At 47.0% G+C, this 13,117-nt stretch overlaps 1 protein-coding gene across 5 annotated transcripts in view; it reads right to left on the minus strand.

Annotated features, from left to right (window-relative positions):
* Window positions 1-2,900: 2,900 nt before the first annotated feature.
* gria1a (glutamate receptor, ionotropic, AMPA 1a) overlaps window positions 2,901-13,117 on the minus strand; it is a 63,408-nt gene continuing 53,191 nt past the window's right edge. Inside the window, exons 13-16 of one of the 5 annotated variants that reach the window (XM_030368883.1) lie at window positions 12,822-13,069; window positions 8,210-8,324; window positions 6,237-6,371; window positions 2,901-3,288 (exon numbers count right to left, since the gene is read on the minus strand). In XM_030368883.1, coding sequence (XP_030224743.1) covers window positions 3,064-3,288; window positions 6,237-6,371; window positions 8,210-8,324; window positions 12,822-13,069 — 723 coding nt within the window. In that variant the 3' untranslated portion in view covers window positions 2,901-3,063. Of the gene's footprint in view, window positions 3,289-6,064; window positions 6,372-8,209; window positions 8,325-8,979; window positions 9,095-12,821; window positions 13,070-13,117 lie in introns of all 5 variants that reach the window. The other 4 variants (XM_030368879.1, XM_030368880.1, XM_030368881.1 and 1 more) reach the window with 4 other exon arrangements.

Below are 13,117 nucleotides of genomic sequence, written 5' to 3' on the forward strand. Positions count from 1 at the left end.
GACACCCTGCCATTGCGTGATATTAAACATGTTTTCCTCTGACACAGATATGCTTCCCCCTTGCAGTATTGATGAACAGAGAAGAAATGGTATATATTATATATGTGTGTGTGTGTGTGCTGAGGAACTACCATATTAGTGGCGTGTTATGAGGCCCTGAAAGAAATTGGGTTACTTCCGTAGTAATCTGAATAATTTACTCAAATGAAGCATGAAGCATTCAGAGCAAGAGACGCAATTGTCTCAAGAGTCAATTTTTTTAGACAAATTTCTAAAAGTATTTCCCATCGGCCCGCCAGGCAATGAGTATGACGTCCTCTTGGGTGACAAAAAAAGCATACCAATGTAAATAGTTGATTCCTTTATTCAGTTACAAAAGCAGAATGACTTCCCTCAGGACACTGGCTAGAAAAAGAAAGTTTTCATTTTCAAAAGTCGTTTTTTTTACTGATTTGAGTTCTTGTTTTAAATTCCGTAAATTAACCCCTTCATGTTGTCCATCGATTTTGTATGTCATTGTTCAAACTCTGCAAAACATTTTTAACTAGTGACGTTAGGATAAAGTAAACAACAACAAAAGCGATAACAGAGGGTTCTGGTGAACTAATTTTTGTCACTTTGATTCTGGTATTAAAATATATTTTGTCCCCCCAAAAAATTATACGCATCAAAATAAAATGTTGCTTATCCCCAAACACTTCTAATACCAACAGCAAATCTTAAAATAATTTAAAAACGAATACAAAAATATGAAAATGAGATCAAATAAAATTAATTGCACCTGGTTTAAACAACATTATAATCTACAGATTATTAAACACTGGTATGTTTTTTATTATTTTCTTCTTTTTTTTTTACACTAGAAGCGTGTAAGACCCAACTTGCATTTATCTTACAAACATTGAGTGTCTTTTAACAAATCTTTTATGGCATATAAAACATATTTTGAAACGTCAACACCCCGCCATGGAGTGCTGTGCTGTGTTCCTCATTAATACATCGATAAAAATAAACGACATTAAGAAAATAGCACACGCATACGCACACGCACACACACACACACACACACGTCGTCAAACTAATGGAGGCGCAGTGATGCATTGTGGGAAGGGGTATGGACATCTTCACAAGGAAGAGGAAGCCTTTTTTTATATATACATAAAAGTTGGAGATATACATGACTACGATGAAGTCTTGACTTTGTTTTTCCTAGCTTGCGACACCCTTGGCGTTGAGAAAAGGTGGTGATTTATTGACTGTGTAACCATATTGTATCAAATAAAAACAAATCAACAGAGAGGCAATATACAGTGGGTGAGGACTTCATTGGCACTGAAGCATCAACCCTAGCAATGTTTGTGTTCGTAGTGGCGATAAACAGATTTCCTTCCTAAACCAATTAGTCTGTATGTGGTTATCAGTCATCATTGTCCCGAACAGTCCAGGGATTATGTCCCATATCCTTAAAGGATAGGAGGTTAAACTGATGCTATCCAGGGCAATGGAGCACCCGCCGCGGGATAAGTGTCCGTCTGATCTGTCAATTAATCACGTATTTAAATCCTCACACTCCTTCTTATATAAACCACGGTCACTGTGCGGGGGAAGGGTGTATAAACCTCTGCAGTACAGAGTTTCTTTCTACATCATGAAATTAAGAAAAACTCAACCAAATGATAATACTCAAACGTCACAGTAGGAATGACTGCATTATAAAGACATTGGACACAGTTCTGTGAAATTGCACCTGACATGAGCCCTGGTGTGTGGTTTAACAAACACCAGCTGTTCCAAGTAGCTGTGGGTATGTCTGGAGAGTGTAATACAGTGTAAGGGTCAATCCAGTACATTATCCCCACAGATAAATGTTGAATCGGTTAAATGCTGCTCTGTTTCTATCTCGAGGTTGTTATCGGGAAGTCAATACTACTGATTGGATAATGTGTTCCCAATTCATCCATTTCTCCTAGCGATATCACAATGCTGTCTTCAATAGCAGCAGGGTGTGTGTGTGTGAGAGTGCGTGAGAGTGCATCATGTGGCACAAAGACAAGGCATGGTGTGTTTGATAAGGTGTAGCAGCAATGACATGCGTGTTGTTTGGTTTGTCACTAGACAGGATCGACTTTAACCCCAAAAGCCAAAAGCGTTCGGGGAGCACTCAGCTTTTCAACAAAGTAAACTGCGTTAATATCGGCACACGCGGATGTGCTCATCCGAGGTCTTACACTCTGTGAAGCGGCCCTTCTAAAGAGGCGTTATTATCTTAAGGGAGGAGCAGTGGAGGGGAGGGGGGGAGTGAGATCAGAAGCGCACCCCTATAGAAGAAACCCAAAACACTGTCAAACGGTTCGCAAGCTTCTGTCTCGACCGTGTCCATCATCATCGCATCAGTGCAACACACACATACACACAACGCACGTGAACTCCCGACAGAAGCAACGTAGGAACCACAATGTCAGAGATGGAGCTGCGGGGGTGGGGGGGGGGGGGGTTGGATGCGCGCACACACACGGAGCGACGTCGACATCTCCACGGAAACGCCGGGCTGGAGACGAGAGCTTGAAAATGAGGCCCAGTTACCGCTCTTCCTCTTTTTCTTTTTTTCTTCTTCTTGAAACACAGAGAACACGATAAAAAATGTCCAAAGCGCACTCCGGTGACGACTTCTTTATTGCAAATCATTTTTCATCCTCCATCCCCCCCCCCCCTCCCCCCCACCCCCCACCTTAATATACAGTTCAAACTTCTTCTCCATGTAGAAAAAAGAAAGGAAAAAATCGAAAGAAACAAATTAAAGCCAGTGTGAGGCTGGCTGGTTCATAGTTTTAAGTGAGCGGTTTGAGAGCACATTTTGGCAGTAAGGTCTTGTATTTAGTTGAGGGGGGGGAGGAGGGGGAGGGAGGGGGGTCTCAGGCTGGCAGCCCAGTTGATGATTTGTGCTGGAATTAAATGCAAGGGTAGCCAATCCTGCCAGCCAGGTTTTTTTGTTGTGAGTCAAAGAGTCCTGTGCTCCTCTCGGTCCGACCCTGCCAATGACCGTTTTGGTGTCACGTGACGCGATCACATGCCCGAGGCCCCCAACCCCAGGCTGGCAGTGTGGCTCATACAGGGCAGCGTCTGCACGGTCTTGGGGAAGTCGTGGGCTAGGAGGCGGCCGTTCTCCCCAACTCCTCCTCCTCCTCCTACTCCTCCTCCTCCTCCTCCACCTCCTCCACCACCCCCGCCATTCCCGTTCCCGCTCATCCTGGTCAGGGTCGAACAGTGCATGGCGTCGTTGATGGACTGCTGCCGGGAAACGCCGACAGACAGACGGACACACAAAACAAGCAAAACAAACACATGTCATCGAGAGCGGTAAAACACACAAAACACCAGCAATGTTTGAAGAGTTCCTCTCTAGGCTCGCTCCCTAGTCTGGGGTTCCCTCCTCCGGGAACACATTACAAGGGCAGTGTCGTTTAGTTGTGGCTAGGGTTGGTGGCTCTCCGCCCAAAAGTTTGTGGGTTTGAACGCCAACATCGGCGATCTACGTCAGTGATCTACGCCCTCATTTGTGACAGGTATCCAAATAAGTCACTAAAAAAAAAACGTACATGCAATCTAAAACTTTATGCTAATAATGCAGGCCAGAGCTATTGTGCTCCAGACAGAGAGCGAGAGAAGCCTACGTCCCCTGTCGCTTTGTCTTTCCCCCTGTCCTCTGTGATCTTCACAGGTGGGGGCACATGTCGCTGGAGGACACGCGTTGCTGCACCCGCACGGAGCAGACGCGTGGGCGGAGAGAGGGGAGAGGAGCCGGGGGCGTTGTCCCTCCACTTTATTCCAATAAAAGCCAGTAGGCCTTGATATCAGAGCTAATGATGTGTGGCGCGTGTGTGCGCGTGCATGTTGTTTGCAGCACCACAACTACCAACAACCAATAACCACCACCACTACCACCACCACCATGAACCTCCTATTGATGATCTAATTTGGCCGATGCAATCTGGAGCAAGCTGTGAGTAGCGTGGGGATGGTTGAGTTACAAGAGCCCCCTAATTGGATCTGCTTTGTTGTGCCTTGCTTGGCAAACAGCATAAAAGGCACCGCTGGACAAAAGGGCTGCCGGCCAATCTGATGAGCATACTGATCAGGTGACTCCTCGTCAGCTAATTAAAGCACAAGTCATCCCCCATCAGGATGATTCCTGCCGTTGGCCTTGTACACTCGCCCCTGAGCAAGCGGGGATGTTTTTCGGGGCCGTATGACCATGAAGGTAGGAGTCAAACTCAAGGATCTCATGTAGGGATGCACCGATTCCACTTTTTCTCAGATCAAGTACAAGTACTTGCATTTGGGTACTCGCCGTTACAGAGTACCGATATGAGCCAATATGCCTAATAATGCCATTACAGTTTAAAGAGCCAGTAGACCCACTGTTTCCGTTGGATTTCAAACTCAATAAATAAAATTGGGCTGAGAGTTCTAGGAAAGAGGGGGGCATGTTATCCCAGTGGTTACGACCCACTGCAACTTTTTTTTGCTTTTATAACACCAACTTTGTGTATGAGCGTGATGATGTTTTATGTCACATGCGCCACACACCTTAGTGATAATACTATAGGTGTCCAGGAATACGGGAACATTTCTGAAAAGCTTTCTCTCGGACGCCACATTCAACCGCTGCCCGGAGAGAGCTCCAAACGTCCACACTAACTGCGCCTCCATTGCTGCTCTATGCTCTAAATTGGGGACTTACGTCAGTAATAGTGTTAAAATGGCATAGATTGCTATGTTGACGATCATATCAGACAAAATGCCACGTTTACAAAAAAACGTTTGGGTCCACCATAAGCTCTTCAACGTTACATCACGTTGCGTTAAGTGGTATCGGGTGGTTGTATCAGAAAAGTTTTACAAGTACGAGTACACAAGCACAGTATTGGGCCCGAGTCTGAGTACTGGAATCAATGCATCCCTAATCTCACGTGACCAGATAATTAACAAAAAATGCACTCGTGTCATCTGCTGCAGCTGGAAAAAACACAACCAGAAGCTGCAGCAGTTCAAAAGATGTTAACAATAAATGCATTTGTACATGGGTTAGTGTGTGATTACAAACAGACAGGGACGCACAGCCACAGCCCTGTGGCGTCCTCTAACTCTAGTTGGCTGGAGTGAAGGATGAACCACATGGCGGGCCCCCAGGGCGTGGCCCCCCTGGGCCGGCCGGGGGGTTGACATAGATAGGATGTACATTGATAGGATGCTCATTGTTCACAACAATGAACCCTGCGTCACACGGCAGGTCAGCCAAGGGTGAAGAGTGGAAGCGGTGGATAAGAAGAAGAAGAAGAAGGGAATTTGGCGCACGCTTTGATTCAAATTGCCCATTTGTATGGCATCTTGTAACTTTTGTCTTGAGGAAATCGGCTCTATTGATAATTAATAATTGATCGGATCGATGTGTAGGCAATAGTGATCTGTTACTACAACTAATTCATAAAATTGAATCATCAATTGGTAACCTCATTAGGTATAGCGATGGAATATAAGCATAACATGCTTAGATGGATTAGAAATAAGACAGCTTAATACTATCCACCTAGATCATTTAATTCTAGCGAACATATATAGCTTCTGAGCCTCCTCTGATCCTTCACCGTAACATGCAGTGAAGAGAACACGTGCACCTGTGTCTGCACTGCTGCCGTGCAGCAGAGAAACGGGGGCAATTTGGAATCAAAAGATATCGCCCCCCCCCAAAAAAAAAGATAACAAGAGAATCAGTGAGTGAGCCAGGTTTCGCCTGAGGCGGAAAGCTGCAGGGGGGTATACAAGAAGGGGGCGGGGTTTACATTGGGACTGTTTTAGCACTAGGGAGGTGAAGCCATGAGCGACCATAACTGTCATCACGGTGGGATCGGGGGGGGGGGGGGGTGGGTGGGGGGGGGGGGGGGGGGGGCTGTGAGGAAGAAGGCATATGCATGTCATCGGCATCATCATTAGCATCGTCATTAGCATCATCATTAGCATCATCATCATCATCATCATCACGGCGCCATCCAGAGCGTGTCCCTACCCCGGTGTGTGCGCTGTGCTCTGGCGCCCCCCGTGTTTTAAATCTTAACCGTGTTGTTGGCGTACAGGCCGTAGCTCTGCAGCTCTGTGTAGGGGGCGCTAGCGCCCCTGTCTAAGGAGGCGCAGTGAAAGGCCTGTGCGGCCGAGGCTGCGGCGGCACGCGCGGTGGACACCTTCATTCGCCGCGACTCGGTTCGGGACTTGTAGCAGAACTCGACCAGGGCCACCAGCATGGCCAGGCCCAGGCCACCGATCAGGATGTAGAAGACCCCCGCCACGTTGCTGAGGCTCAGGGCGCTGGTCTTGTCCTGGTGGGGGTGAGGGGGGATGAGGGGGGGGGGTGGGGGAGAGAACACGTGGTTAGGAGACGGGAGTGGGAGGGAGAGGGCGGGCGACACGCATTAGACGACACACAGGTACACACGACGTGGAGCGTTTCACAGGGACAGGTCTAGCACACACAGGCGGTACAGGGACACACACACACGCACATGCATTCTGCATGGAGTCTTCTAGCTACGGATGCACACACATTTAGTTTGCTCAGGAGCGAGGAGAAGGCAGTCACACACATTGAGCGCGCACCCGACGAGACATGACGACACAAATATGAACGTACTTTATCGATAACCCTTGTTTAACTTATTTCTGTGCATTTGGTTCATTTGAGATCCTGTCTGAATATCAACGTATCAGAATCATTACCATTTACATAAATACGTTTTAAGCTATTTTATACAGTCTATGTCTCAATGTTAGTGGGGTTATTTATATGGCGCTATCTGAGATATCTCCAGGTATGGATGGCGGACCTAAGCAGAACTGTGGTCACTTAAGGTGATTAAAACCATAATTTAGCCCGACCAAATGTTCTCTGGTCAATTCAACCTACAGTCATTACCATATTAAAGTGGTTTAACTAAACAGGTATATACTTCATTCATTATCAGTTGGGGAAATGGGAAGTGTTTTCAAAGTTAAGTTATAATAGTACTAATTAGCTTATAGCCTGATTCTTAATTAAGAGAGAGTAGGGTAAACTTGGATAGCCAGTGTATTTTCTTTTGTTGCATAATTGTAAACAGCTGCCAGCGGGCTCATTATAAAATATATTTGTCCTCCACAAATTCCCAAATGCTAACATTTTCTAAATGTGATTAGCACTGCGTAAATAAAACATTAAGACAAATGACTTTTAATCATTTAGTCAGTCACAACGTATTCCAGGGGGCAGATTAAAACATCCCCATATGTGAATACTGTAGCCATGCAATTAAATGCCTACACTTGATAAACAAATGAAGCACAGGACAATTCATCAAAAGTAACCCCCCCGCTAGTCGACAGAGACAAACATCACTTCATGCAAAACAGTTGGTGTGATTCAGGACCCATGGGCCAGATTGACATGGTTTGCATGTGAACATGCACACTCCATTTTAACTGGGGGGCAACAGGGGGAGTCATTGCAAGGGGCCACAAGGTGAAAGGTTGGTATTCCTCATCTCAAAGGCTATAATATTCTCATCTGACATTGCCTGCTTTCTGCAGACTCTTTGGGGATATTATCGTGCTGTCGTTTCCAGTTTTGTAGGAATAAAATCCCTTTGTACATTGTGAGCGATGTGTTCTACAAGCTCAAGGTTAGAAGAACATTTCATCTAGGGCCGTTACGCAGCACTCTCAAGGCCATCCATCTACAGATAGGCTTTACACAACCGGGCTCTGTCGGTGTGTGTGTGTGTGCGCGTGTGTCTGGGTGCGCGTGCCTGTGTGTGCGGCAATGAGAACGAGTGTGCGTTGACGCGTCTGCATCTTAACTATGACCCCAGTGAAAAAATTCTATTCAAATCCAAAGTCAAACTCGCTACGTCTTAAGTGTACAGGAGGACACAACGACCGTGGCTGCAAATGCACGTCGGTCTCCTGTTTAAGGTGCTTGAGAGAGGACTGTGGTAGGTCAAGGGGGGGGAAGGGGACAGGGGGGCATTAGGAGGCTAGTCTGGGATGAGGCTGAGGCCAAACTGGGGTCTGAGGATGCGGGTGTGGGGGGGGGCTGGGTTGGAGGTTGTGTGGAGTGGTATGTGGGGGGGGGGGGGGGGGGGGGGGGTTGGCTATAAAACGACTGTCTGAGTTGAAGACTGACCTTTCTTACGGAGTCCTTGCTGCCACACTCCCCTTTATCGTACCACCATTTGTTTTTCAGTTTGTCTAAGACGGCTTGCTCACTGAGTTTCAACACCGCTAGGTTAACTGGAATTCTTCCAACCGTAAGGGAAATAACATAAATAACATGTTTATAGGTGATGTTATGTTATGTTATTCATTTAAGAAGCAAAGAGCAGCAAATACACATACATAAATACACACACACACGCACACAAATAAACACACGTGTTAATACTTTTGTTAAAGAAAACCAAGACACACGCACTCACGTCGCAAAACACACAGAATAGCAGTGACATCATTAACATCATCAGTCAAAGTGATAGGCATTAATACTCCATCTATCTTGGTGTGCTTGCTCCCTAGGTCAATAGATGTGTATTACTATATCACTCCGGGTAACCGGCACACTCTTCGTGGAAGTCCCGATTCACTTGGGATGAACGCCGGTCAATATGTTCAAATCCCAGAGGCGCCGCAGTTCAGTTTGAAAACTACCGTTGCTCCTTTTTGAAGCAGGGTATTCTGCGGCCTACACTTGTGATAACAATTTGGTTTTGTAGGCCAAAGAAATGGGTCTGCTCCTCCATCCTCTGTCTCCAGGAGCGCCCGCGGCCTCCCGTGGCTAGCCACCGGGCGGAGGCCCTTGGGGGGGGGGGGGGGCCCGAGCGCTGTGTGCTGAGTGGTTGGTCTGCCGGTTACCCTGAACCCCACCAGGAGGCGGTGGGTTACCAAACTGGCTCTGACCTTGGAGTCCCCTCCCCCGCTGCCGCACTCTCCCTTGTCGTACCACCACTTGTTTTTCAATTTGTCCAACAGGCCCTGCTCGTTCAGTTTTAACACTGCCAGGTTTACTGGGTTTCTTGGAAATGATAATACAACGATTAGACCATTAGGACACATTCTATATATCTATATATGTACATGGGTCGGATACGGTGTGATTGGCCGTATATGCGGTGGGCGTGATTGTGGGAGTGATTGCTAGGTGAACACTCCTGCGCGCGTGGCTACTGATACTGATGGAGCAGCAGGAGTGGTTGAATGCATGTTATTTTCATGGAGGTTAGTCATGTGTACATATCGGCGATAGTCTGCGCTGCCAGGTGGCCACGATGGAGTCAGGTTTTACCAAGCGGGGGGGCCCTCAGCGGGAGGCAGAGCACACCCGAACAGAGGACACCTCACACACGTGTCGGTCTCGTCTGTAAATGGTAATCTCCTCTCCGCAGTACTCCGGGCCTATCCGTCGCCAAGGCAACCAGCCCTCTCTCTCTCTCTCTCGCTCTCTCTCTCTCTCTCTCTCTCTTTATCCATATTCAACTCCGCGACTGGCTCGTTTAGAGTACATTCAGAGCTGTGATGATTACTACCGCGCGCCGATCTCCAACGATCCGTGGAGAGTGGAGAGAGACGGACACGCGAAGGAGACTGGGGGTGGTTTGGAGGGGTAGAGGGCGGTGTTTAAACTGTCACGCCCGTCTTCGCCCTAGTTGTTTTGAGCGGCGACGGATGTGGCAGACTGCAGCGAGGTAGCACCAGAGACATCAAACAACGCGTACGGTGCACCTGCATCCGGGCGTGCCCGTCCTCCCACACACCGTTTCTGTCGAGTACGTACGCACAAATGTACGCGTGTCAGTGTGTTTCCTATAGCTGAGAGGCAGTGAAAGAAAGGTCTCTCGATCCTGCTGACAGACAGACAAAATAATACGTTTGCGATGAGAATATTTTCGAGCAGGAAAATAGGAGAAATTGCAATACAGCAGCCGCCGCTGCTACGGAAAGATTTTTCCAGTATTTTTTTATTATTTTCCCTCCAATTCATCAGTGCTGCAGCGATCTTATGATGTGCCTTGCAGATATTCTTATTCTGTCTGCCTTTCATCAGAGGCTTATAAAAGAGACTCTTCATCCATAACCCAGAATTGACAACACAGCTGTAGAGAAACACTGTGGAAAGAGCTGGGAACAGCTGGTAAAACCTCAGAATTCTTTCTTGGCCCAGTCAAATCAGACAGGAAGAAAGAAGTCACTGCATGCTGTTGTACATGGCAGAGACACGTGCTGGTGTATTTGGTTAGTGTGGTGTGTGTCAGGGTGGATGGTCATCAGCAACGCTGTGTTAGTATAAAATGGTGTCCACAGGTAGGCAGAAGGCATGAGTTGGTTGTTAGGATGAGGTGTGGTGTGGATGTTAAGGCATAGAACAAGTGCAGAGGACATGTGAGGCATGTCACTGTTACTGGCAGAAAATGAAAAATGTATTGTTAGTACATCCCGTGAGTTCCTTGTAAGTGTTTCCTGTGAAGTAAAAAATGTGTTAATGCCTAGACTCTAGTTTTAAGAAAAACATCACCACTGTCGTTGTGCTTCGATGTTCAACTGAAGCACAACAAAGATGGATGAATACAGCCCAAGAGGCCGACTAAAACAATAAGGTATGGATTTCACATGTTGTGGAAACCATTCCTTACACGTTCACAGTGTCACTCACGTCTTGGCAACAACAAAAGTCAATTTTACACTTCTTAGGCTTTGATTCCCATCCTGACAATACAACAGATCCCATTGTACAGCCGCATTATCTATTAATTACATCAGTCTTGGGTTGACACAGCCAGACGTGTGTGATGCCGGTGTGCCAGTGTGTGAATTCCGCACATCACTCACAGCACCCAGTAAAGTAATCGCACTCTATAGAATCGAGCGAGAGAGAGAGAGAGGTGCTGGTGGAGAGGCCATCGTCATACGTGAACCACAACACAGTTGGTTTGGATCTGTTGAGGTGTCGGGGCTGGTGAAGGGGATTCATTAAACCGCTTGTCTGATCACCAATCCAGCAGCGACTGTGGCAAGTATGAAATCTAATTTGTGTGAGATTCAAATGGGCCTCCTCTGAGTCCTGGGGGGGGGGGGGGGGGGGGGGTGGGGTGGGGGTTGGGGCGGAAGCCAATTCATATCCAGTCGCTAAGCTCGACCTCTGGCCGTCTACCAAGGAGGACCTCTGGACGGGGAGACCTCAGCCCTCCACCACATGGCTCTGCTCATTAAAAGCAAACGAGGCTTGTTAGGGGAGAGATTAAACGCTTCAGATGTTCTCCCCAGCACCCTCTCAGGTTTCGGGGGGGGCAAGGGAGAGACGAAGGTGTAAGTGAGGTTGATGTGAGGTATCGAGGGACAGGGGATGGGATGATACTGTTGTTGCTGTGACTCTGCATTCCTCAATGGGAGGAATATTGTTGGTAGCATTTTCGTTAGTAGAATAATCATTTCGACCATTAGTTATTACATTTCATGCCACAAAAAAAATAATAACACCAAACATTTATGACATTTAAAATCCACACAACGTGAGTGCTAGCACAAGTGGAAAAGTGGGTTTGAAAAGGGAGTGTTTTCAGCTGATTCAAGAGGCTTTTAGTTTGGAAGGGGAGGGATTTTTGCAAGTATAATGTGGTTTCGAACACAACAGCCGTACAGGTAGTTCATCGCATTGCATTTTTATACTTAAGTGTCTATGGATGTATAAAAGTCTGTTAGGCATTTATGAACACAGGCCTTGTAAGCAGTCATGCCGGTGCTGGCTCAACTTTGTACAGGTCTGTTTACAGTGTGAGAGGGTGCTCCAGCCTCAGCCCTCGGGTAAATCAAGCTGCAGGCGGCCATAGAGAGCCATAGAGAGGGCTTATAGAGTGGAATAAGTGGGCGAGCCAGGGAACACAAGTGTGACTGGAGGAGAGGACAGCTCAACTACACCCCATTGGCCACTTGCGCTAGAGCACTCACACGCATGCACACACACAAGACACACAAATAATGCACACACAAATAGATTGATGGGAGTGGATGGCAATGGCAAGTTAACTTTGTGAGAGGCAGTGTAGACAATGGTGAGCGTGAGAAACAGACTGAGATGCAGAGGTTAAAGGTAGGATGTTTCAAATATCTCAAGGAAGGCAGACAGTATCTATTCAATGTAAAAATGTGTACTAAGTAAGGCAACAATACTAACGCTTGACAAATTATGTAAATGCAAAATACATTGACAAAAGGGGATTAATTCAATTGGACATAAATAAGATTGAAAATGAATGTTGATGGATGAAGATGCAGGTGGAATGCTCATGCAAAATACTGCATTAAATAAAAGAAGCACTGATAGTGTTCTGAGAAACTGAGCTACCTTCCCAGGATGGGCTACCAGTACCACTGTCAGCTACAACAGGATTAAAGAAGCATGACATGATTCTGTAATAAGCAGTAAGCACTACTCATTTGAATACAAATGTACCTCTGAATAATATCTACTAACTAACAAACTCACTGCGGTTGCCATCAGCTAAAATAAATTTAATTAACATAATGGTAGCATAACCGTTTGCGCACGCACGCACGCACTCAAACTCACACGCACAAACACGCACAAACACGCACAAACACACACACGCATACACACAAACACACTCACACATACACACACGTTGTGCTAGCATATCCTGCGAGGTAGCCCAGAGTCCCAGACACGATCGAGGCCCTGTGTTTATCCAGCAGGGCTGCAGTGGGTTTACACGGCGCTGTGTTGTTACCTGAGGTGGGAACCCTTAGGGGTGGCGATCCCATAGCCCTTAGAGTCCAGGTTCCCTCCCACCTTCATGGTGTCGCAGGGTTTCCGCTGCTCGATGTACTCGTTCATGGTGGACTCCAGCAGGTAGGCGTACTTGCCCTTGGACTTGCGGACGCGCACCACGCCCTCGTCCGTCGTCTTCACGAACACGGACGGGTCGGCAGACTTCATATAGGACCACATCTTCTCGAACACGGCGATCTTGGACCTCTGGGGTGGAACAGAGACGAACACGGCAGAGAGGCACACGTCATCTAG

Source organism: Gadus morhua, chromosome 10 (genome assembly GCF_902167405.1).
Source record: "Gadus morhua chromosome 10, gadMor3.0, whole genome shotgun sequence".
Lineage (NCBI taxonomy): Eukaryota > Metazoa > Chordata > Actinopteri > Gadiformes > Gadidae > Gadus > Gadus morhua.